The sequence below is a fragment of the Ictalurus punctatus genome, chromosome 24 (assembly GCF_001660625.3).
Source record: "Ictalurus punctatus breed USDA103 chromosome 24, Coco_2.0, whole genome shotgun sequence".
Classification (NCBI taxonomy): domain Eukaryota; kingdom Metazoa; phylum Chordata; class Actinopteri; order Siluriformes; family Ictaluridae; genus Ictalurus; species Ictalurus punctatus.
Genome location: NC_030439.2, coordinates 8,925,456 through 8,952,516, shown reverse-complemented (window position 1 = coordinate 8,952,516; position 27,061 = coordinate 8,925,456). Strand labels below are relative to the sequence as shown.

Genomic DNA, 27,061 nt, shown 5'->3' with positions numbered 1-27,061 from the left:
GACAGCAACAATGTGAGAAATAACAGCAATAACGTTCTCTTCTGTTACATGACGTGTTAATATGTCCCAGTACTTGCATACTCCTTTTGCTACACACTCAAAAGTATCTATTCTATTTATCTATTCTTTTGTTAGGGATATATTTAAAAAAAATTTAAATTTATACCCAGAATTTATATATTTCTGTAAAACTGCTTTGTGACAATATCCATTGTTTGTCCAATGTCCAAAAGCATTATACAAATAAAATTTAACTGAATTGAAGCCCTGACCTTTTGTTCAGTGACTCAGAGCCTTAACCACTGAGCCATCACTTGCTTGATTAGTGTTTTGACCATAGTCTGTTCATTGCCTGACCATTTGCCTGCCTCATGTTGCCTCGCCTTTGGGTTTTAATAAAACAAAGAAACCTTCACTTGTGTCTGTTTGCCTGCTTCGTGACAGCATGGCCATGAGTGATGCTCAAAGCCGTGCCTCGACACAGCATTATTATTCCAAACTTGGAATATAAATTCAGCATCTTCACCGAACGCTTGGTATCCCCACAGGGGTACTTCTTATTGGCACAGAAATTCTAAGAAAGGCGCCATCACCAAGTGCGAGTACCGCAGCTCCATGTCATTAACTTATACAATGTCAAGCTTAAACACAGCTAATGTCACATTTGATTTGTTGTCCCTGCCTCAAGTCACCAGCTGGGTGCAACTGCCACATCAACTCAATCAAAAACAATCAGACACCAGAGGGGGTGCAATTAGGAAAAGAAAAAAAAAACAGTGTCCAATGGTAACCATTTCTTCGTACTTCGTCTGCTATATACCACTGGATTTGCATGATCCAGGAGGATGGTACATGAAATTCGCATCCAATGAGTGGGTCTTCCTAATAAATATCTCCATGGCGACAGCACACAAGTTTCGTAAAGGGTGCATAAGCTCAATAAATTTAAATTTTCAATTTAAAATATGTTTCTATGTTCTGCAGACGGCAATTTGATTTGAGGTATAGCGTGGAATAGTCACCTATGCTCCATCATGTTTTTGTTTTTTTTTGTTGCCATTTTTATTATTTTGTTGACCCACAGCTCTTAATGATTATTTGAGAAAGAACTAATTGATTATTTTCTCATTATTCGGTGACCTTTACTCTTTACTTTGAAAAACCAGATGTGATGTAATGATTTGGAGGATAAATTCACAAAATAAATCATTATATGTATATTCCTATAATATATCCACAAGACTACTAGTATAATATAGTTACTAGTATATCCATCCATCCATCTTCTACCGCTTACTCCTTTTCAGGGTCACGGGGAACCTGGAGCCTATCCCAGGCAGCATCGGGCATAAGGTGGGGTACACCCTGGACAGGGTGCCAGTAGTTACTAGTATAGTATAGTATAAAAAAAATAATAATAAAAAAAACAGAGTTATTTCCTATAAATAGCTTTAGCAAACAAAATATGGCAAGGAATTATGAGATCATTACGTCAAAATTGATACAAAATACTGTATAACATTCAGTCTTTAACAAGCAGGCAAAAACAGTGCAAAAAAAGTCATCTTAGCAGGTTAAAGTATTTGGAGTATATTATAATTTATATAGCATTTCCTATTATAATGTTACAGTAAATAAAATATAAGAATATGAAATCTATTTCAATTAAATTTTTACTAATTTCAAGCTAATGTTCAACAAATTCATTTAGATAGATAGATAGATCATTTATTGGTCCTCAAAGAGGAAATTTGTTTCCACCGTGGGTGCGTAGAAAAACAAAAACATAACAACATCATACATATAAACCATCATAAACAATCACAGACATAGAGGGGAGAAGGGGACAAAAAGAAAAACATCAGGATCATCATACAACAAATGCATCTGGCATCACAATGGCTGAGTACCTATGTGTTTAACGCTCGTATAGCCATAGGAACAAAACTCCAACCATAGCTGGCCTTTGTGCACATGGGTAGTCTACACCTGCGGCCAGAAGGAAGGGGGTTGAAATATTGATAAAGTGTTTTTTTTTTTGGATCATTTAAAATTTGATGTGCCTTCCGGACCGTATATGAACTGACACAGTCTGATAAATTGGGGGTGGGAATACCAATAATTTTTCTTGCTAAATTAGTTTCAAAAGCTTGCTCTTATTGGTTACTGTTAGCATATGGAAAAAACAAAAGGCACCATACATAAGAACTGGTTCAATAATACTTTGATACTGAAGAAGAAGCAGACTAGGCTGAACAGACAGATATACGAATAACTGCGAGTCTCTGTCGACAGCACTTGTAAATATATAGAGTGTGCTGATTGAAGTTGAGATGTTTATCCAATGTAATACCAAGATATCTGAAATGCTCCACCCTTTCAACCATCTCTCCATTAATGGTAATACTGGAATGATGGGTCAATGTTTTCCATCCATCCATCCATCTTCTATACCACTTAAGCTTCCTTCAGGGTCACGGGGAAACCTGGAGCCTATCCCAGGGAGCATTGGGCACAAGGCGGGGTACACCCTGGACAGGGTGGGTCAGTGTTTTGGAAGAGCTAAAAACCAGTTCCTTAGTCTTTTCGATATTAAGGTGGAGAAAGTTATCATCACACCATGTACTAAAATGTGCTTTGGAGCATTGATAGTCCAAAAAAAAATCACTGTCCTTAATAAGCAAAGCAAGAATGGCATTATCGTCTGCATATTTAAAGTAATGCGTGGTGGTGACTGGACTCGGACACTCATTTGTATAGAGAATATAAAGAAGTGGACTAAGTACACACCCCTGAGGGGCGCCAGTGTTGAGAACAATAATGGGGGATAATACATTGTCCACCTTTACCACTTGTGGTCTATTAGAAGGGAAATTATAAATCCAGTGGTGATGGGGCTTGCAGACACTGTAGTTTCCTGATTACCTGATGACACTAAATTGAGTTAAAGGCGAAGCTAAAGTCAATGAAAAGAATTCTGGCATACATTACATTTACATTACATACATACAACCAAAGTGATATATCAAGCAGAGAACAATACATGTAGTGCTACTATACAAGATCTTTTAACTGAGTTCCAGAAGAAGCAAAGTGCACAGAGTAGAGGTGAAAGTGCCAGAGTAAATTCTTTTTATTTTTATTTATTATTATTTTTTTATGGGCTGGTTAGGTGTTCACGGAAGAGGTGGGTCTTTAGCTGTTTTTTGAAGATGGTGAGAGATTCTGCGGTCCACGTAGTTTCCAGGAATATCCAGGTGTTGAAGTAGACAGTGCAAGAGACAAGCCACTACATCCTCTGTACCGCTCTTCTGTTTATATGCAAATTGGAGGCAATCCAAAAAGGGTGAAACATATGGAATCATAATGTTTTTAACCATTTTCTCAAAGCATTTCATTATGATTGAAGTTAAAGATACCGGAGCATTTCAAGAACTGTTCTTGCTTCTGTTTAAGAGTATTTCACACTTGAAATGAGTAAAAATGCCTATAAATACATGTTTTTACTAGTTTAACAATCTTACATTCAGCTTATTGTAATCTTATTAGGGAAATATTTGGTAATTTTGACTGTATTAAAGATATTTTCACTAGTTAAGATGCCTTTTTTTGCAATGCAAGCCCTATTTCTTTCTTTATTCTTTTACATGGTGTGTTTTAATGAAGAAGGAAAAGTCAGAGGTTCAGCGTGTGATTTAACTGTTTATCTTTCAAGGCTTTTTGATCCTAAATGTCCTTCCACCCTACATGCTTCGTATGATGATGTGCACTGAATTTGGGATGAAAGCCCTACTCTGCATTTGTCTCAACCTAGACGGCGCAGTGTGACAGGAGCCATGTGGCAAAAGGAACCAAGCACTAGAGAGAACAGACATGACAGGAAGCATCACTGACACTAAGATTAAAGTTACTGTGTCAACATACCCTCCACATCCCCTCTATAACCTATCTGGAACAAAGCTCCGTCAATTAAACAGCCGTCTCAAAGCCATGGTGACATTGACTGGAACCAGAAAACGTGCTTTATAGAAATGTGACTGCAGAACTGTACTGGTTCTCTTCCTTATCCCCTTTCTTGCAAATTCCAGTGCTACGATTCATCAGGGATTATATGATTAATTAACTGATGCTGAGTGATACAGGGAAATCAAAATAATACAAAAAAAAAGATGATTGACTTTGATTTGCGCTTTGGGGTTTCTTTAACTGAACAATTATTCAAATAGAAAGTGCAAACATGGAGGCCGAGTGGAGCAGCTGCAAAATATGTCATCTTAGCAAATGAATATTTCTTGAATATTTATCTAGACTTTCCTATTAAAGGATTACAATAACCGAAATATAATATTTGTTGTACTAATCTCAAGCCCTAAATCTTCTTATTCTATTGGCAGATAATTTAACTTCTTACGTAAAATGGTGCATAAAAGACTATTTTGAAATGATTAAAAAAATGTCTAAATATCAGTTTAATAGTCTTATACTTGCTTTATTGTAATATTATAATAGGAAATACTAAATACATTTGACTTTATTCAAGATATTTTCATTTGATGACAAAGAGTATTTTTTTGTTGTTGTTGCAGTGCATAGAAATTGATATGGAATTCAGTCCTAAGCTCCAGTTTCACATGCTCACACCGTGTCCACATGCTTTGGGGGTTTCTTCTGGGTACTCTGGTTTCCTCCCCCAGTCCAAAGACATGCACTGTAGGCTGATTGGCATTTCCAAATTGTCCGTAGTGTGTGCACTGCAACAAAAAAAACTCATCTTAGCAAGTGAAAATATTTTGAATATAGTCAAATCTATCCAGTATTTCTTATTATAAGATTACAATAAACCAACCATAAGATCATTAAACCTATTTCTAAACACTATTACTCGGTTCAAGCTGGAAGTTTTCTTATTCTAGTGGTAGATCATTTTGCTTCATTCTAAAAATAAATGCTTAAAATGAGATAAATGATCTGCCAATAGCACAAGATTAAAGCTTGAAATGAGTACGAATGTCTTGAAATGGAATTAATAATGTTATATTTGGTCTTATATCTGATCTGATAAGAAATACTAGATACACTAGACTTTATTCATGGTATATCCACTTGTAAAGATGTCATTTTCTTGTAGTGTGTGACTGTACCCTGCGAAGGGTTGGCACCCCGTCCAGGGTATCCCACACCTTGTGCCCCGAGTCCCCTGGGATAGTCTCCAGGTTCCCCGCGACCCTGTGTCGGATAAGCAGTATGGAAAATAGATGGATGGATGGATGGATGGATGGAGGTAGGAAGTAGATGAATTGCCCCTAGTGTGTGTGGTGCCCTGTGTCCTAATTATGAATTTCTCCTGCCTTCCGCGGAGATTACTTAAAAATGATAGAATGAATCAATCAGTGGTGAAACTCCAAACGGACCCTATGTTTAGATTCACAAAACTTTTATTAACTAAAGGAGACCAGGAGTCCAAGCACCATCCATGTTTGACCACCAGGAGGAGCCCAAGTGTTAATAATTGGCTAAATGTGTGTGAACCCATGTGTGCAATAACAACAACAACAACAACAGAAATTAATAATAGATGAGTGAGAACAGGTCCAGATTTTGGGGGCAATTTAACGATCCCATATGATTTGCGGACCAGTGCAGTTCAGGTGAGGACAACACCAGACAGAAGCACAACCCAATGTCTCTGTGAAGCCTGTTAGAGATGTCAAGTTGCACTGGGGTCACGACAACAGTCACCTGTGAGAGCTGATGGAGGAAATGGGAGGGGAGGGGGTACAATTATGGCAAGTACATGGCAATTTCACCTTGTTGGTGCATTTGGCTTGTACTCATGAGTGCTTAATTTTCATTTCAGTCACTGAGGAAAAGATCAAGACAATGCACAAACTGTGCAATCAAAATACAAATGACACAAAAGGACAGAAAGTTTTAGTGTTTGATGGTTTTGTTTGTGTGTGTGTGTGTGTGTGTGTGTGTGTGTGTGTGCATGTGCGTGCGTGCGTGTGTGTGTGTTAAATCTTGGTGGGGATGTCCCTACAAGGATAACAATATCTGACAGTTTTGACCTTGTGTATGTGTGTGTGTGTGTGTGTGTGTGTGTGTGTGTGTGTGTGTGTGTTATTTATTTATTTATTTATGTATTTATTTGTAAAAGTGTCATTCGTCATTTATCATTATGTCAGCAGAAGGATAGTAAGACAAACGTGTGTGTGTGTGTGTGTGTGTGTGTGTGTGTGTGTGTTTGTGTGTTTGTGTGCGTGTGTGTGTGTGTGTGTGTGGGTTTCTGTGACTGAGTGCAGGCCACATTACTACAGCTGTCCTTTCCATAAAGCCTAAAAACAGGATGCCACCCACCATGCTGTCTTCCTCATCCACAGGTTGTCACTGTGACATGAGCGCACACACACACACATACGCGCACGCGCACACACACACACACACACACACACAGCAAGAGCTGTTTGTGTACGAACTCCAGTTAATGATGATGGATCTCCAGCCCCTTAAAGTTATTACTAATTTCCCTGTTGAGAGCTAAATAAGACCAACAACAAACATTCAGCACTAAGTAATCAGACAGAATCAATCAGCCATTCAGCAGAAATGCTTCCTCTCATTATGCATTGCCTCGACTTATCTGTCTGCACAAACAGGATGCACACGAATGAAAGTCTGAATGCGGTTTATGTTAGAATTCATCTGCTGACAAAAGGACCTGCCATTTATCTTTATCAGACGAGGCGTTCCTGATGCTAATCTGTATTTCAAGAAGTTCTTCAAAGCAAACCCCAGGAACCCTGAGCAAGTTTTCTTATCCACCTCAAAAGTCCCCCTGAGGGATCATCAAAATGATGATCAGCGATCTGAACACAGGGCTGATATCTGGAAAAGCAAGAACTTTGCTTTTAATTCATTTAATGAATTTGAAATAGCATTTAGATTATGGTGTGTCAGAATATAGACTATCTACTATTAATAAACCCATTTCTAGACATGTTTACTCAATTCACATTTTCTTATTCTGTTGGCAGATCATTTTTCCTTCTTTCTAGGAATAAATGCTTAATATAAGACTAATTCAAGCTTGAAATTTGTTTTAAAATGTCTTGAATTAGGTTTAATAATTGTATATTTGGTTTATTGTAAACTTTTAATAGGAAGTACTAGATATATTTAACTGTGTTCAAGATATTTTCACTTGATGTCATTGTTTGCAGTGTAGTGTACACACACACACACACACACACACACAGACACACACACACACACACACACACACACACATATACACACACATATACACAAATATATTGGATATTCTGTTATACACTTTAATCACAGAATATAATCATAGAACAGAATATAGATTAAACCAGCAGATTAATCCTCCTGCTGAGAATAGAAAGAAGCAGATGCAGAAGAGAGATCTCACTCTACGTCATTCGGTGGTGGTTTTATTCAGCGTGTAAAGCCATGGAGGTGAAAATGTGAAAATGTTATTGTATGAGTGGAGCGTGAGCGCTGAGGCTGTACTGAGGAATCACGAATATAACGGAAAGATGTGACGGATGATGATCTTGTCTCGTTTTTATTATTCATATTAATACTGCGCGAGGTTGACAGCATCTGAATGCCCTCAATAAAAAAGAAACATGAATAAAATCATCAGCAGGTTCATGTAGGCTCATATTTCCTCTTACGTATCACCTCAGTTAATGCTCAGTAATGACCTCCCCTTTCTGTTTTTGAGTTAATGTTCATGTGCTTCTGAGTTTGTTTTAATTTGCTGTTGGGTTTTTGGTTTGTTAATGTGTTTTGCATTTATGAGCCACTGTACCACAAGCTTAAACAGCCAACTAGGTACGCACCCACTGATTATTTACATTCTGATGCTGTAGAGCTTTTACTATTACTCAAGTTCACTCGCATTAAAAAAAGACGAAACTGGGAAAACAGCCTTCGGTCAAAGGATTGGGTTCCAGGCATTTTCTTGGCTGGATCATTTCTGTTTTATGCTACGTGTTTGGCAAAGTCTTTTCACACACTCACAGGGGCTGTTATAAAAAGAAGTCAGATCGATACAGTTCATACATAAATAGTATTTGAAAATGTCCATGTTGATGAAACTCTGCAAGCATGACAATGAAATCGCACCTCATTTAGCCCTCCATGTTGAATTTAGTGCCATGCTGAAGATAATGTTTTGGGAAGAATTGGTGGGTTTGCTTTGTTTGACTCTGGCTCAGTAACAGGAATCTTATTCAGAGATCTGTTGGAATGCCAACTTAAACAGCACAAACTTTGAACAACAAACCAAGTGTGCCTGCTACTGCGGTGGTCTTGTCACGCAGATCCGCGCTGGGACCGCTTGCTCTTTAACAACAGCAAAATTTGTAAAACTCTTTGAAGCAAGACCAGTGAACAACCTCGGATCATGCTTCTCACTGTGAAACTGAGCTCCCACCCACAACCGAAACATTACTGAGGCCCAGCAGAATGGTACAGGAGATATAACAGCTGTTGTGTAAACCTACGTCTGGGTGGTGCAGGGTGTTTCAGTTTTCAGAAAAACCAAACAAACAAAGACTTATCGCCTGCAGCCAGAGGCCATACTACAATGGGGTAAAGTAGGTGAACAGGAAGAGCCAGAGATTTCAGTGGTGTTAAATGTGAAAACATGTTGCAGACTATGATGTGATCTGTGTTTAATACTGCTAGCATACCCGTCTGTGTTCAGATTGGTCGGAAGCACCGGCAGCACGTAGCTCTGTGCATGACAGGGCCTTGTACAGGGGTTTGAGAAACGTCACTCTTCAAAAATCTCTCTATTTGTAAAAAAAAGAAAAGAAAAAGAAAAAAAAGAAAGACCTCCAATATCTTCTCATTTGAATATTGATGCTGATGTCTCACTTTGCATTTATAAAACTTCATGAGTAGCCCAGGGTCTGAGATGGTATGAGACAGGTACTGTTGAGGTCATACATTTACATACGCCTTGCAGACTCTGCAAAGTGTTTAATAATTAAAAAATATAATAATAATAATAAAAAGAAGAAGGAGAAGAAGAGGGATCATAAAAATCCCATGTTGTTTTTTACTTAGTTCTGCCCTGAATAATGTATTACACATAACAGATGTTTACATATAGTCCACAAGACACAATAATAACTGAATTTACACAAATAAGCCAGTTCAAGCGTTTACACACGCTTGATTCTTAATACTGTGTCGTTACCTGGATGATCAGCGACTGTTTTTATGTTTTGTGAGAGTTGTTCATGAGTCCCTTGTTTGTCCTGAGCAGTTAAAACTGCCCGCTGTTCTTCAGAAAAATCCTCCAGGTCCTGCACATTCTTTACTTTTCCAGCATCTTCTGCATATTTGACCTCTTTCCAACAGCGACTATATGATGCTGAGATCCATCTTTTCACACTGAGGACGACTGAGGGACTCGTACACGACTATTACAAAAGTGTGTGTGTGTGTGTGTGTGGGGGGGGGTCTTTTGAACAGGATGATCGGCGTAAATTGTTATTATTCTGGGAATTATGTGACTATCTTATGTAGCTTCTAAAAGGCAGTACTAAATGAAAAAATAAGCGCTTTAAACAAAATAATAACAGTTTACGCCAGTCATCCAAACACCAAAAGTTTTCACCCCCTTTTTTTGATCCCTCTTAATTTTTAAATGATTAATATTTTGCACATTCTGCAAGGCATATGTAAATGTACGACCTGAACTGACACATTTTGTATATTAATACAGTTCATTTAACTGTTTATGCATGTATGAAACAGTCACAGCTCAGTCCAAGCCTCGAGGCTTGTGTATGATCAGCAGGGAACTGTGTCCATGGTAACAACTCCATTCTGCTATCATTATCATATTATTTCCAGATGTGCAAGCAGAAGTGTTTAGCAGCAGCATGGGCAGAACTGTGCACATTGATGTTTTGCTACAAGACTGAAGCCCTTGTGCAGGTGTGTGTACCTTGCTTTAGTTCAATCTAGACAGGCACATCTGAAGTGATTATTTTGTTGTTGTTTGTTTGTTTTTTGAGCCCATTTCATAGGTTATTGAGCCGGGACTCCCTTTTGGTCAGACTTTCATTTTGACCAAGTAATTACAAATATGGACAGGCAGCGCAGTACAAACATGGGGAAGAAATGTCCCCAAACCGTCTCCACTGTTTGATTGTTGTCGTGACTGTGGTGTATTTACTCAGCTAAACAAGAGGGCATTTCTTCTGTCTGATCTCATTACAAATTCCCACATACCAACCACCACCCAGGCTCTTCACCTCCCTATTATCAAGCAATATTTTTTTTCTTTTTATTTTATTTGTGTGTTTGTGTGTGTGTTGCATAAAAAGCAGCAGTGTTGTGTGGTAGGCGTTCAGAAGTCAAGACAATGTTCAGAATGTGTGGAATGTTCTTCACGTACAGGGTTCGTGTGGTGTGGCGTGGTTTTGTAGCTGCCACAGTCACTTGGGAGAGAGAGAACGAGCAGGTTGTTTGTGTCATGGGGTGGAGTGAAGTGGGACAGCTCTGAAAACGACATCTTATGAAGTGAAAATATCTTGCATACAGTCAAATTGATCTCCTAGTTCCTATTATAAGATTACAAAGAAAATAGAAGATTATTAAACCTATTCCTAGACTTTTATTTTTATTTTGACAAATTTCAAGCTTGACATTTGCCCAAAAAAATCTAAAAATAGGTGTTATAATAATAATAATAAAATAATAATAATAATAATAATAATAATAATAATAATAATAATAATAATAATAATAATATTTGGTTTATTGTAATCTTACAATAGGAAATCTGGTTACATTTGGTTATATTCCAAATATTTCCACTCATTAAGCTGTTTTATTATTATTATTATTATTATTATCATTATCATCATTTATTTATTTATTTTTGCAGTGTTGTTGAACATTAAATGGTGATTCTTTTGTGTTTTTGTGTGTGTGTGTGTGTGTGTGTGTGTGTGTGTTTTCCATTTGTAATGGTTTCGTTTTAAAATGAAATTATGAATGGAGATAATAAAAAGCAATTAAAATGAAATTGAAAATAAATAAATGTATCTGTGTTCGGTGCATTTTCCAAGCCACTGTATGCTTCTTGGCCACACAAGCTTTATTATCCTAGCCGACCAATACCAGTGCTGTGGGTGTATTATTTTTTCCTGATCAACACATTATAAAAATACACACATTTATATCTAAGAATTGCCACGTTCCCGCTACATAACATTTGACTGTCTGAGAAATACAGGCTCATTATATTTCTATACTTGCTCTTCATCCAGTATATAAAATGAAATCTAGCCAACAGCCTGTTTTTACAGCAATAATGTGTCTGGTTCATTCTCTAACCTGGAGATCTGGTGCTATTCTGCACCTCTTACATACAGCAGGCCTCGTTTAACAAGCTGGATATGAACGGATTTATTCATAAATCGATCGTACGAGTGTTTACGCAAGAAATTTGTCATTCATGAAAATCCCGTAAATTCATCGTAAAACGTTCGTGTCCTACTCGTGCTCCCATGAGCGTGTGCAAATTTACATCTAAAAAGACTAACTAATGTAAACGTCAATTTGTTCGACTTCAAATCATCATAACTTGCATAGATCACTGCACTTTTATATCTGGAATGTACTGTTGAGTAAAAAAAATAGCTTTTTTTGTTTTATTAAGTTTACAGTGCTTAGAAGACGCCCATATCCAGAGCGACTTATAGAAGAGCTTTGGAGACTCTAGCAAAAACACCTCCTCATGCTAGTTCACTAGGGCAGGGATTCGAAGTCAACACCATCCAGAACATTTTGTGGAAACCAGTCGTTTTATATGATTGGAATTAATTAAAGATTGTGAAATGTACAGTGGGGGAAATAAGTACTGAACGCGTCAACATTTTTTTCAGTAAATATATTTCCGATAAGGCTATTCACATGAAAATTTCACCAGACATCAGTTTTAACTCAAGAAATACACAAATATAAAGAATTCACAACATTAAAGTCCATAAATAAAGTTACATGTAATAAAGAGGAATGACACAGGAAAAAAGTATTGAACACGTTAACTGAAATTTATTTAATACTTAGTGGAGAAGCCTTTGTTTGTAATGACGGCTCCTAGTTGCTTCCTGTATGAAGAAATTAACGGGCCGCAGTATTCAGGTGTGGTTTTGGCCCATTTCACTGTTACTATAGTGTTTTAAGGCTGATGTGCAGTACCATTTCTTCTCCAAACATGGCGTGTAGTATGACAGCCACAAAGTTCAATACAAACCCATAAATTAAAACTAATCATTCAAGTATGACTAAAGAAATGGTGGCGTATAAACAGAGGACGTGCCGGTTTGTCTGCACAGAGCCGTAAGCCGTACACATACGCCTCAGCTGACGGAAGTTTTAGCGCTTACTTTTTATTAATAATATTAAATATTATTACATATTTTTATTGGCATAGAAGTGAGACAAAATGACTTCCACTTCTTTCTTTCAGACTTTACTCTGATTGTTCATTTGGTGCTCCCAGCTGTCTGTGCTCTTTACATTTATGGAGTTTTGTGGGTGTCGCTACATGCAAATGAACAGTGTCAGGAACACGCTGTGCACTCTGCAGGTGATCAACATGCACACGCGAGCACGAACAAAATCAGCGTTTCTAGAACGTTTGTAAATCTGGCAGAAATGTTTTACTTAAATATTGTGTAATAATGTGAATTGCTGATTAAGGAGGAATGCGGGAAGAAACAAAGACAAAATGCAGAGTAATATTCATGTTAGTTTATTATATTTGACTCAATCGTGACTACATAAATCTCTGAGAAACAATACTGTAATTCTGAAATGACGTCTATTCCTGTAAAATCTCTGCCATACAATATATACACATATATTTCATATATACATTTATACCTGGTGTAAACACACTTGCAATGACCATAGCTTTACGATTACTGTTTAATCGTTTAAAGGTTAGATAACTAGACATAAATATAATCTTTCCTTTGCTTATGTAAATGGATTTTCAATGATACAATTTTCTCTGTCAATACACATACAGTACTTTATTAAAAAAAAAAATATATATATCTTTTTTTTGTAGTATAAATTCATTGGCTCAAGACCAAGGAGATGAGAACAGGAATATGTATATACAGTAAGCTTACGGTAAAACTTCATGAGAGCAGGAACGCCATTTCCCTGCATGTTAAACGTTAGCAGTGTCCTGGCGCTAGAAGTGCTTGTCGTTTTATTCTGTTAGACTGGGTTTGTATACGTAGAGTTTTCTAATTTCATACACAGGTCTTTAATGCACAAAGAGTTCTGTATGAAGAGGAAAAATCCTAATACTCTGGTTAATGTTCACGTATAAGCAGGTAAGTCTGGTCAAGAAATATTTTATACAGTATATTTTATTTGTTATATGTTACGTAATTCTTTTTTTCTTCTCGACTTTACCTTTACTGCCTCCATTCAGGCCAATGACGTTAAACCGACCAATATTTGCTCTTAAAATATTTCACTATAATCAATGAGACTTTGGTCAGAGCTGAATAATGATTAACTGAGGTGGAATACTGGGTTTCCTGCAGCATCTCATTTGCAGTGGGATTTTATCACTATTACTATAATCATTAAAAAAGACAATCGATGTGAATGATCACTCGAGACACACTGGCCAACGTTTATCACCGCAGCTCTCAGTGTTTCAATATACCCGTTTCTTGTCAGTTTCACAAAATGAAAGGAAATAGCTTGAAGGAGTTTTTTTTTTTCCTACTCCACCTTTGATGACTGTCGAGAAAAAAGAAAATGGGGTAACCGACAGGACGCAGCTACTTGTTCCTGATATTCATGCTACACCTACAGTGGATATAAAAAGTCTACACACCCCTGCTTAAATGGCAGGTTTTCGTGATGAAAAAATGACACCAAGATAAAAGTGTGTCAGAATCTTTTTCCACCCTCGATGTGAAATTACACTGTTTAAAAATAAAAATCAAAACAATCAAACATTTTAGGGGAAAATAGGAAAAATAAAAAACTTTTTTTTTTAAAAAAAAACAACAACAACAAAAAAACAAGTGTGCACACCCTTTTATAATTGGGGATGTGGCTGTGTTCAGGACGAACCAATCACATTCAATCTCATGTTCAACACATAATTATCATACAGCTGTCATGGATTAAATTATTCTCATTAACCCCAAATAAAAACCGTCTGTTTCTGTAGGATTTTCTCCACATCTTTTTGGTTTCATCCTTGCTGAAGCCAAGGAGCTTACAAAGCATGTATAGGATCTCACTGTCAAATGGAACCGAACAGGAGGGGGGTAGAAAAGAACTTCCAAAACACTAGATGCACCATACAACACCGTGAAGGCCATCGTCAACAAGTGTAGAAAATGGAGCATCACAGTGACATCACAGAGAATAGGACGTCCCTCCAAAATTTATAAAAGTACAAGACAAATCTTACCATTGAGGCTTGCCAGGAATATCTGACAAATACTGATTACTCTCTGCATGCGACAAGCTTTCATATTCTTCACATGTCTGGGCTTTGGAGTAGGCAGGCTAGAGAGAAGCCCTTTCTCACATAAAATATCCAAGTTCCCCAAAAGAACATCATACACAAGGTGAAGCATGGTGGTGGCAGCATCGTGCTTTAGGGATGCTTTTCTCCAGCCAGAACTGGGGCTTTTATCAAGGTGGAGGGAATCATGAAGAGCTACAAATACCAGTCGATTTTAGTACAAAACCTTCAGGTGTCTGCTAATAAGCTGTAGATGAAAAGGAATTTCACCTTTCAGCACGACAACGACCCAAAGCATACATCTAAAATCAACAAAGGAACATCTTAACCAAAAGAAGATGAATGTTTTTGAATGACCCTGCCACAGCACAGACCTAAATCCAACTAAAAATCTGTGAAGTGACCTGAAGCGGGCTGTGCGCAGGAGATGCCCTTACAAATTGATGTCTCTAGAATGTTTTTGCAAGAAAGAGTTGGAAAACACTGCCAAGTCAAGATGTGGCACGCTGATAAGACTCTGAGTGCTAATAAAATCTAAAGGTGCTTCAACAAAGGTTGTGCAAATTTATGCAACCAGGTTACTGTTTAATCCCACCCCCCCATTTTCCCTTAAAAATTTTCTGATTGTTTTTCCACTTTATTTGCGAAAAGATCTGACATGATTTATCTTAGTGCACTGTTTACCTTCACAAAAACCTGCCATTTTAACAGGGGTGTGTAGACTTTTTATAATCAGTGTATATTATTCAGTATATAGAGTTAATGATTCTGTCTCAGCTGCAGAAAGTAATATGTCAAAGTGAGGAGCGCACACCCACACACACCCACCTACACACACACACACACACAAACACACACACACACACACACACCCTATTCCTGTGTAATGTTCACTGGCTTGAATTAATTGGAGATATTTATAATTAACTATGTATTCTAGTATTGTAACATTACAAGTTAAGATAATGCTCCAAGAACCAAGCACTGTGGGTAACATTAGAAGCCTCAATCAATCATTTCAGCTAAATGAGTTCAAGTTGGTCACAAAGCATAGAATAAAAGCCTGTGTAAGATCCTGTAACAGACTGCTACCAGATTTAATTTCAAGTTTCCCTTCATGAGAGTGGGCTCGTCGGACTGGTTTCCTTCTCCACTCTTGGCCAACAAACAGAAAAGAAAATAAAAAAGTTATACGTCATGACAGATTCCACAGTTTCTGTGAGGTCCGTGGTTTGTGCAGCAAGTGCCAATAAAGAGCCATAAAGCACAGATCACCAGATCCTCACGTGATCACCTGCTGTATGACAGAGTGTTCATGAGGACACGACTGCTTGCCACAATGTAGCCTCTTCAACAGCCGCTGGAGCTTGTGGGCAAAGTTTTTGTTCATCTTCCTGTACATGAGTGGCATGGCAAAGCTGCTGGAGAAGGCGAGCAGCTGCGAAAAGCCTCTCAGAAAGGCGTAGGTGCCGGTGGTTTGCATCCGGGGCACGTCAATCACCGTCAGCAGCAGCAGTGTGGTGTAGTAAGGTGTCCAGAGGACGAACTGCATGCCCACACACGCCAGCAGCAGCCGGTGGATTGAAGGATCCATCCTTCCCGAGTCCTGGTCCAAGGGCGTGGCCTCCTTGCGGATACGCAGGATGAGGCAGAGGGCGTAGAGAACGGCGGCGGCTGGCACGGCGTACCCGATGAGCGTCATGATGGCATCGGCTGCCTCTTTGTTCTGCATCTTGGAGCACTCGAGGATCTTCGCTGACACGTGGTTGCACACGTAGAAGAGTAGCGAGGAGAAGCTAGTAAGGACGGCGCCGCCCCAAATAAAGCCGCACACATGTTTGGTGTTGTAAACGCTAGACATGTAGGTGCGGGGCAGTGCCCGCTCAATGTAATAGTCCAGGCTGAGCAATGCTGTTGAGTACATGATAACCAGGGAAGAGATGTTGAACAGGATGAGGAGGGTGATGTACACCTCATCGTTATGCTCCCACGCGGGCCAGCGCGTGAAATCCGGGCCCAGGAGCACGACCGGAGCCACCAGGTTCAACACGAGCCCAGCGATAGCCATGTTCACAAAGTAGACATCCGGCATCGTCATGGACATCTTGTTGGAGAGGTTCACAGCTACCAACAGGGCGTTGTAGCACAGCCCCATGGGGAAGCACACAATGAGGTAAAAGAAGGAGAAGATGGACAGAGCGAGGCCCAAGTCCCAGCATACAGCCAGGTCCGTGTTGCCTTCTGTCTCATTATAAACCATGCAGCTCCACATGGCGAGGACACCTCTGCGTTCCACTCCGGCTCACTGGATCGACTGCAGGAGAGAAACCACAAACAAACACAAGTCATCAAATCGACTTCGAACAAATTTCTTATGGTGGCAGAATATACTTTCATTCTTACGCTAGATGCGAAAACGTCAGTCGACACAAGACAGGCGTTTCCCGATCCTGGGCTGCAGATAACGTTTTAACTCGGGTACTTTTCAAGTGCCAAATGGAAAAATAAATAGCAAGTGAAACTATGTGAACAGTGTAGACACCAGCAACCACCGGGTCAAACGCAACACAATGTGGTTCACCAGGCATCAGTTTCAGCAGTGAGCTGTTCAGCATGCAGAGGAAGAGGAATCGTATAGAACATATATCACGATATGTTTGCTTCCATAAAAATGACACTGGCAAGAGTGCTCACATTGCTGACATCTCTTGGCTGTATCACCTTTAAGTGTGTTGTTCTAGACCTCCTGGCTATAGAATGGCATCCTTCAGGCTTGTACTCACTCTCTTTCTCTGCATAACCAGGCAGAAGGTTAGGCGGATTTATGGGGTGAAATATGATGCGTCACAGTGTGAGTAGTGAGTGGGTCTGAGAGGTTAGCGTTCATGAAAAGGTCACAGAACTGGCCTGGCCACATAGTCACTAGGCTTCTGCTTCACCTCTGATACCACCTGCAAGCTTGCAGCCTGTTCATATATATATATCACACATCATGATGGTAGCTCAGTGCTAAAGTTCTCCTGATGCCAAGGTTGAGAGTTAAAATCTTAGCATTGCCAAACTACCACCAGTCCTCAACCGCTCAGAGTAACTGCTTTGAATTTAAAAGCATCTGCCAAATGAAGTGAATAAGGTCGTGTATTGTCACATATATCAGTATTTGCACGATTTGTACTCAGTCCCTCCAGGGTTTCGCAGAAATTTACGCAAAATCAAGGAAAACGCCGGAATATTCTGAGGAGCCCACAATATTTCAAAATTAAAGCAGATTTTACATAGATTCGGACCGAGACGCGCCATGTGATGTCATCACGACGCTCGTTCAGCTGTTTATATCAAAATGAAACATTTACATTACATTTATGGCATTTGGCAGACACCCTTATCCATAGCGACTTACACGTGTCTCAATCATAAATCTGAGCAGTTGAGGGCTAAGGCAGCTTGGCAGTGCTGGGGTTTGAACTCATGATCTTCTGAGGAGTCGGCCAACACCTTAACCACTGAGCTGCCTGGGAGATATCTTGAAACATTATAGCAATAATTTCCTCAATTAAAATATCATGACAATTGATAGTCACCCGCAGAATCGGCGGCTCTCGGACCTAGCGTTACAGTGAAGTGGCATTACTCCACCCTCAATCAGGGCAGCATTTTGCACCCTCAGTGAAGTATTATATTCTCCTAATTGTATAATCTCTCAAAATAGCCAAGGTGTATGGATAGTGCTTAGAATTTTCCTTCCAATGGGGTAACGTTGCAATGAGACATGAGGTGAAAGAGTTCTGCAGCTTGATGATTTGCCCGGTCACAATCCAGCCCTCTGAACATCCGTGGTTAATAACAGTAATAGGAAATATATTACAGGTTAATATTAATCTGTGCTTTTAAGATAATTCTATGTGAATCGGCTGCAAGGTGTTCAGAACGCATCAGCTTTTATAAAGCACTATAAGAAGTGGGTTTTTTTGTGATTACAGTGGGAGGGTCATGTTGCTATGGTTACAGTGTGCTGTGGCGTGAGCAGTTTTTTTTTCATCAACACAAATCGTGCTCCAGGCAGCACTTTTCCAGGAAAAACGCTATTAGTTCTTTTTCCTCCTTGCAAGCGCGGGCGATTATTGCCCATCAGCATTGGGTCACTTGTGCAATCATCTATGAAATCCAATTACAATTCGCCCTCTCGCCCTAATGTCCGCCCTCGATTTATGTTAGTCCTCTTCTGCAGGTTTGCTAACTGTGGTGGGCGATGTATATTTCCCTCCTCAAAACAGTGAACTCTATGGTCAGTGTTATACTGTATATTTACCAAATGAATATGCCTGTATGTTGCTTGATCTAAAGCTAGTACTTCTTTTTCATGTTGATTTGGGTTGAGTAGACTGTCCCGAGTTACCGAGTAGGGATTCCGAGTAGGAGTGTCTTAATCTGAGGTCAAAAAATTGTGAGTTACAAACTTTAGTTGAATGCAGCAATAACCATAGTGCTGTAAAATAGTTTGATAAAACTAAGGCATATTTTTAAAGGATTATGTAATAGAGGAACAAATACCCCTTATTTTGTCACAAATTTGAGTAGAGAGAAAGATTCAACCTCTAGCAGGAGCACACGCTCGGATTTGACTGTTAAAACCCTTTTCTTTCCTTTTTTTAAATTGTTAACCTAACCACTTGGTGTAAACAAAGAAATATGCTTTGTTAAGATGCAAATGTATGGTATGTAAGTAAGCATTTGTTTATGGGCTGTTTATGGCACCAGAACAGACTCTGTTCTAAACGTTGTTCTTTTGTATTGCATAACTCAACTGCAGCTCTGAGAAGTTTCTGGCCTCATGACAAACACCACACGGCATAGCACAGCTAATACACTGTCTCCGCCTGCCCTCAGGATATAATCCTCTCGCTCCTCGCACCTTGAAGTGTGTATGCACAGAAACAGTGCCAACAACTTTTTTTTTAGACTGATCTCACAAGGTGGTCTAACTGAGATATATATCCTGTGTTTGTAATAAACAATCCTCAGTGACTCTGCGTTCTTGTGACGCTGTTGTTGCTGCCAGTTCTGCTGTTTCTGGAAGGCGAGTGTAGGATTACCTCGGGAAGGGTCTAACCATGCTGCCTCCAGGCCAGAGCACAGGTGTAAACACTGACTCTTGTTTACATATGAATTGGGAAGTCTGAAGTGCTACTGTGTTTAGTGTTTTTGCTGTGAGCAACAATGTCGGTTTGACGTCACTCGTTGAAGTCGGTGGAACTTGTCAGCCCTTACAGGATTTCGTGGAGTTTTTTTGTGAATGTTGCGATCAAAAATGCTAAATTCTGCTGTGGCTTTTTTTAAAAAAAACTTTGCGATGCAACCTGGAGAGTTTTTTGTGGAAAACTACTCGATCTGGTGAAATCTTTCACAGTGATGTTTGTTGGTAAACGAGACCTTTTAGCTGTACTCGTGTTCGATGCACGTGAATCGAAGAGGGCTTTGGCTCGTGACGTGATGCGTGTCGGCACGGATCTGCAGAAAATCTGAAAAGTTGCAAGCTCCTCCGAATACTGTGTTTGATTTTGTGTTCATTTCTGTGCTTGTAAAATCCTGGAGGGACTGACTTGTAGTCAAGAAGACCTGCGTTCCCGAGTAGGAATTTCAAGTTGCCAGGGTGTTTTCTTTGCTTTTTCCTAGTCGGAGGTTGTGAATTACAAGTTACGACCCCTAGTCGAACATAGCAATGTCTTTCCAAGCGTTTCCAAGAAAGTGATGCTGCGGTTGAGACAAAGTTGCAACTTGTGATTCCCCGCCTACAACCGGTAAAAGTCACGCCCCCTCAACTTGAAATTTTAACTCTTCAACTTGGGGTAGTCTTCTCAACTAGCAGTTCCTTCCCCGTTTACGAAGTGACGTCAAATCAACACGGCTGCCGAAGGCCGTATACAGTGTAACATTCCCCTTCTCCACATTTAAATTAGTTTACAGCAGTATTGGCTTTAGATCAGTTAATATACAGACACAGTACTTGGTTACATAACACTGGCCATACTAATCACTGTTTTGAAAAGGTAATCATCAACGCATCCATGTTCGCGTTCTTTTTTTCACATTGCATGCCGAGCGTGCTGAGGTGGGAAACGACGTTATTACAATTTGCAAATTAGCACGAACACGGTGCCACGAACGCAGCGGTAATTTTAACGCTACATTACACGTTACAGCTATAACATTCTATACCACACGTGAACCAGCCCCTCTTGTTTCCCGCTTCACTGCATCTTTTCTGGACAATTTCTGAAGAGTTACAAACACATCACTCTGAGAAGCATTCCAGAGCCACTGGCTCACATGAGGGAGCACGATTAAAGAGCCAGATTCCAGAGTACAACTGTGGTAACGCTGCCCTGCGTCATTAGCTGCACCCCCTGATGGGGGGAAACTCATCTCGGCACGCTCCTATGGAGAACAGTCTACAGCGCTGAGGGAGTGACGCTGAGTGAGTATGATGGGAGGTGAGCGATAAGGCAGTTCCACGTCTCGTCAGATCCCCACTGGAATGTACAGCGTGGTCACGTGATTGCACTTCAGATAAGCTTCGGATGTGCAGAGTAAATAGAGAGCGATAGAGTGGTACGATATATGCAACAGAGTTAGGAAACGCTTCAAAAACGAACCTGGATAAAGAATAAGCAAGAATAGGGGTTACACTGTCTGGACGTATGATTAGACTACAGCTTAATTTCCTTAAGCGTTAAGATCGTCCTAACTGAGAGAGCGAGAGAGAGAGAGAGAGAGAGAGTATTCAATGTGATGCTCACTCCACAATTTAACCCTGATCTTTGTGATCCGCCTATGTCTATTAAACTGAGGCTTCTGAGTGCATTCACAATCACAATTAGGAATGAAATAAACAAGTAGAACAATCCTCCCTAGGTCTACTAGGCATAATTTCATAATTATATTCATATTTCTAATGCAAAGACAAAAAAAAAAGACTGAAGTTCTGATGTACATACATATTTTCACCTTATGGACTCAATCTATTCTGTAGAAGACTTGCGGTCAGCCATTTTGTGTTGTTTCCATCTCTGATTCACAGTTTTTCTAGCTAACTAGGCAACTAGCTTGCTAGCTCACTCACTCACTCACTGATGACATGACTGGCTAGCTAATGGACATTTAAAGCATAATTAACGCATACACTTTAGTTTGAGTTCTGTAGTAATGCGTTTTAATCGTTACTAGAGTAAACATTAACAGTAGATTTAGATTTACACTATTCCAAAAAAAACAAAACAAAGCAAAACAAATAAACACGAGGTAATATCGTAATTTAACATTAAGCTTTAATGTTTCTAATCATTGACCCACATTTTTCCCCACTAAAATGAACCTCACTTCTACTTCTTCACATGGAAATATACCAACTATTTCCAACTCATCTGCATGGAGGAATATTTCCCACAGCAATAGCTTTTTATTCACTTCATACAGTATGTTCACTAAATAACACAGTATAACACTGTTATACACACTACTATCCAATCAAATGCCATTTTAGATTGGTAAGAATAAGAGCCTGCTAGAAACTGATTTCTTAGGTACAGTATTAGGAGACATACTTTTGTTATATAATATAATGAAAATTCATTTTGGCAGAGCTGCTTGTTACAAATCGAATGGAAGTTTCACACAACAGGAAGAAACTTCAACCTAAAGTAAAACTGATCAAACTGCAATCACATATTTTTGTTTTGTCTAAGAAATTGAGACCACGGTTCTTTGACCAATTTTATAAAGAAAAATATGCACATTTATTAATTCTTACATTACTTTAACTACATTTTCCAAGCGGATGTTTGTGAATAACTACCTACATACCGACCGGCCTGTTATGTCCCGCCAATAAGGACAGATTGGTTGACATAACAGGGAAGGCTATAAAGGCTTGGCCTGCTCCTGGTTTGCTCTCTTTTGTTTTGGAAGTTGGTGATTATCTAGGTGGTTTTGCTGTGACACCTTCATCCTGATTATTTTTTCTTGGTTTGCTTTTCCTTTGTATGTCTGCGTGTTTGATTGATTGTTTTTCACAATTTCCCTGCATCAAACATTTGCATCACACTGACCACTGATGATCCAATCGGTTCTTGGAATCTTGACTGTAAATAAAATACCAACTTAGTTTTGAACTGCGATATGGCCCGGGCTGTAACAGACTCCTCTGAATTTCGTTCATTTACTATAAATCTGTAATCAGATTAAGGTGCCAGAAGAGTCTTACGTCCATCCAAACTTGAACAGAAACCAGCAACGGTATGGAATTAAATCTGTGCCAAAAATATTGAAACAAAATTTTCAATAAACGAACAAAAACATACAATGAGAAAGAAAAAAACACTCTGAAAATGAAAACAGTGAAAAATGTAACATGGTCTTCAAATAAACAGTTCTTTTTTTAAGCTTCGTTTTCTAATCATGCTTTATGAATGCACTGCCTGACTTTTCGTTTACGCTTTCAAAGATTTCGTTAATGCTCCGCAAGTTTACGTTCGCCACTCTGGCACAGGCCTCTTGTGCGGGTGGGGCTTAACAGCAATTTACTCTCTTTGGCTAGTGAGATTTGGATGGACAGCTCCCTGACCTGAAAGTAGAGACTTCAGTGGCGTGAATTTTGGAGAAGGTTCTGGATGCGGCTCTCTGTATAGTTATAGCATTTGTAATGTTGTAATGAAAACAACTTACTTACTTAGTCAGTATATTAGTTCATAATTCATATTTGAGGTTTGGGTAGTCTCATACAACTACTATTATTTTCTCGACATGAGCTCTCAGGAGCGGCACGGAGCGCCGTCATTGTCCTCCTCCTCAGCTGGACACTCGCACGGTCAATCTAAATCTCACTAGCCGATAAGAGTAAATTGCTGTTAAGCTCCACCCACACGAGAGGTTTGCGCCAGAATGGCGAACGTAAACGAAAACTCTGGCAGTGCGTTCATAAACCATAATTAGTGGAAAGGAAGCTGGGAAAACTGTTAACAAAGAATGTTGCTTATTTGAATACCATGTTAAATTCTTGCCAGTGAGTTCACAGTTTTCTGTTTCAGAGTGTTTTTCTTCTCATATTGTACATTTGTTTGTTTCTTGAAAGGTTACGTTCAATACTTTTGTCACAGATCTAATTCCATACAACAGGTGAAATAATTAGACACAATTATTATACATATTAGAATAATTAGACATAAACAGTACATAATATTCAGTACATAGTATTGAACGTTTGTTTAGGACAACTTTATTTGTTGTCACTACAAGCAGAAGTTTGGGTTCCTTTAAATTTCACGCAGCTATCTGACGATGTTTCTCCGCTTTTACTTCGTAGACTTGTAGTGCTTCACGTGCACAACACGGAGCCATATGGTACAGCATCTGTGTACCAATCAGCGAATAAGGAGGAATAGAGATGCTCTGCTATTTGTAAAAGCACTTCCCTAAGTGCTGCACAATCTATACTATTCTTGAATAAAATTGCTTACATGTTTTCCCCCACATTACATTTAGGTTGAAAATAACAACCCCTGAAGCAACAAAGTGAATTTGAGTAAAAAAAAATTTTTTCCTCTTGGCACAGTATTAAGAATATCTCTTCAATTTTTTCATGGGTAAAATAACTTCAAAATAACACTTGCTTCAGAGTTTTAGTCTTGTGAACGTCGGGGACTCACAAACACATCCATTTACGAGAAAAAACCCGACGGTAGTCGGACAGAAATGGTTTGGCTGTTAAAAAAATCCTCAGCGTATTTTTCCAGTACAAACGTCTCAAACATATCCAAATAATATGTGCATCTTTATTAGATTTTAAATTCTGACTTCAGCACAGAGATGTGTAGATGAGGACCTGGCAGGTGACTGGACTCAAAACTATAACAGGAAATGAAAAGGTGCACCAAACCCCAAACGTGATTTTTGGACTCTTGAAACGAGGTGAATATGTGGAGAAAACAATTACGATAAAAATGAACTAATTATTTACTACAAACATCTGTGTTAATACTCATGTCAAAAATTAAGATTATTGTTTTCTTTCTTAGTTTGATTAATCTGTTAGTTAGATGCGATATGGATCTCTCTCTCTCTCTCTCACACACACACACACACACACACACACACTCCACATCCTAAGCTTCTGCTGTCTTCTTGCTAGGCAGTAATGAACCTGATGTAAATCACTCCACTAAGCCCTGGCCCAATGGAGGCGGTTAAGAAGATATAAGTTTAAACTGTGCTGTTGGGTTTGTGTTTCACTATCTATATACACGCTTATAAACACGGTGGCTTCCTGTTAGGAGAATAAAACTAATCCATGCCTAGATGAAGCGATAAAAACAATGTATACTCTAAACTACTTAGGGCTTCTTTTAGCTGGAAATGTTTATGTTCAATGGCTCACATGACACTGAGAGTCCCCTTACCACACACACACACACACACACACACACACACACACACACAGCAAAACTGAACCTCTACATACAACTGCCTCAAACATGAATTAAATGTTGTTGTGTGGTGATTAAACTCCTACATTTATACGAGCTGTGAAACTTAATAGCGTTAAAAACAACACACACACACATACACACACACACTCAACCAGAGGATACTCACTAACAGGGCTGGTTTCTTGCACCTATGGAGGCATCGGGTCCTGCTTAACTTCCACTGACATTTCTCTCTCCTCTTCTACACTCTTCACACAACTTCTCTCATATTATGAAACCTGCTGTTCCACAACTTCACGTAAAAACAAACAAATCCGAATCCAGGCACAAGGATGTCCGTTAAGGTGTTTTAGTTCCCGTAAATAACGTCACATATGGTGGCAGTTTCGTTTTTTTGGTTTTCGTCCCGCACCGAGCTTGTTCTCTCTCTCTCTCTCTCTCTCTCTCTCTCTCTCTCTAAAAAAAAAAAAGTAACATGGGAGGACGCTGGAGACTTTACTCGTGCTGAACTCTACGGTGTGTACACACGTGACCCTCCCCCACCGCTCTCTCTCTCGCTCGCTCTCTCTCTCTCTCTCTCTCTCTGTCTCAGGCACTCACGCACGGCTCTGAGGCCCGACAGGGATGACGCACGCTCATTGGACGAGAGGAGAAAAAGAGGCGGGGCGATAAGGATTAAAAAAACTCCAGACTGAACGTAAACACCCTTCTCCTGCTCCTGCTCTTTACACTAAAGTGATGGGAATTCTTTTTCTTTTCCATTTTTTCATTATTATTTTTACACACACACACACACACACACACACACACACACACACACACACACACACACACACATATATATATATATATATATATATATATATATATATATATAGAGAGAGAGAGAGAGAGAGAGAGAGAGAGAGAGAGAGAGAGAGAGAGATAGATAGATATAGATATTCTTTATTTAAAGATGCATTAGGTCCGATTTATGCAAAATCAGGTCTCTAACCATGAAGCTGAATAAGATTTGATTTAATGATTGGAAAAAAAAAAATGTATTAACTGACCCCGCCCATTTGTAAAAAAAAAAAAAAAAAAAAAAAAATCACAGTGGTTCAGCTAGAGTTATACATCAGTAATAGACTGGCCCACTAATCTGATTGGTCCACCAGTGTTCTAAGAGTGCCAATATTTCCTGTAACTACGTCCCAATTCGCCTACTATCGAATTAGTGTGTCCTGAACGTTGAAACGAGTATCCCAGAGGTTCCCGGATGGTCTACTGTTTCTGGTGCATTTCTCAAGTGGGGATCCGTGGACACTTTTTCAGCTAATGTTACCCACGACTTCTTACGCGAAGGAAGAGGAGTTTTTGTGATGCCGAATGCAACCTGCAAGCATGGCGGACGAGTGTAACGTCTGTGATGCGTCTTCGATATTTAAGTGGAAGACCTTCAACGTTAAACATATATATATAAATAAAAAGAAATTGAGGGAATTTCTGTAGTACGCCCTACCACCTGAGCCACAGCTCAGTCCCAGTGCCTGCGTACTGTTTTGCTACACACTCAAACGTACTGCATGTATTTTCTACATACCTTTAGTGCATAGTATAAGTAAGCAAATTGGGACGCAGCATGTGCGTATCACTCCTCTCGTGTGTGTTCACCATGTAAAATTCCACTTTCTAGTTCGAAACCGTTACTACAGTAGTGTTAGGGACGTCATCAGTGGGCATGGCAACCGATACTTCACAGTACTCAAGAATATAACTTTTGACTTAGTATATGAACGCTCATCATATGAAGACAGAAAGGAAGAAGAGACACAATTTTCATATAGAACATTATAACAGAACATTTGACCATATTGTGTCTGAAAGGTCGCTTAATCGATATTAATTTCTTGTTTGTAAAACTGTTGTATAAAAGCGATATCACACTCGCCCTACAGGCTCGTGCTGATATTCAGTATAACTGCACTCTTGCTTGTGTGATACTGATTAATTTGCATTAGCAAAGACTATC

General features: G+C 39.2%; 1 protein-coding gene across 2 annotated transcripts; it reads right to left on the bottom strand.

The window, feature by feature from the left end:
- Nucleotides 1–12,798: 12,798 nt before the first annotated feature.
- Nucleotides 12,799–25,597, bottom strand: gpr146 (G protein-coupled receptor 146). 2 transcript variants are annotated; one of them, XM_053675339.1, is made up of 2 exons: nt 25,221–25,597; nt 12,799–16,883 (listed from the first exon to the last, which is right to left on the bottom strand). In XM_053675339.1, the coding sequence occupies exon 2, from the start codon at nt 16,839–16,841 to the stop codon at nt 15,852–15,854; it is 990 nt and encodes a 329-aa protein (XP_053531314.1). In that variant the 5' UTR covers nt 16,842–16,883; nt 25,221–25,597; the 3' UTR covers nt 12,799–15,851. The 2 variants fall into 2 exon arrangements, with proteins under 2 accessions (XP_053531314.1, XP_017310516.1); XM_017455027.3 differs by having other exon boundaries at nt 25,217–25,595.
- Nucleotides 25,598–27,061: the final 1,464 nt, after the last annotated feature.

Coding starts and splice junctions, on each gene's coding strand:
- gpr146 (XM_053675339.1), bottom strand. CDS start 16,841: ATGTGGAGCTGCATGGTTTATAATGAGACAGAAGGCAACACGGACCTG.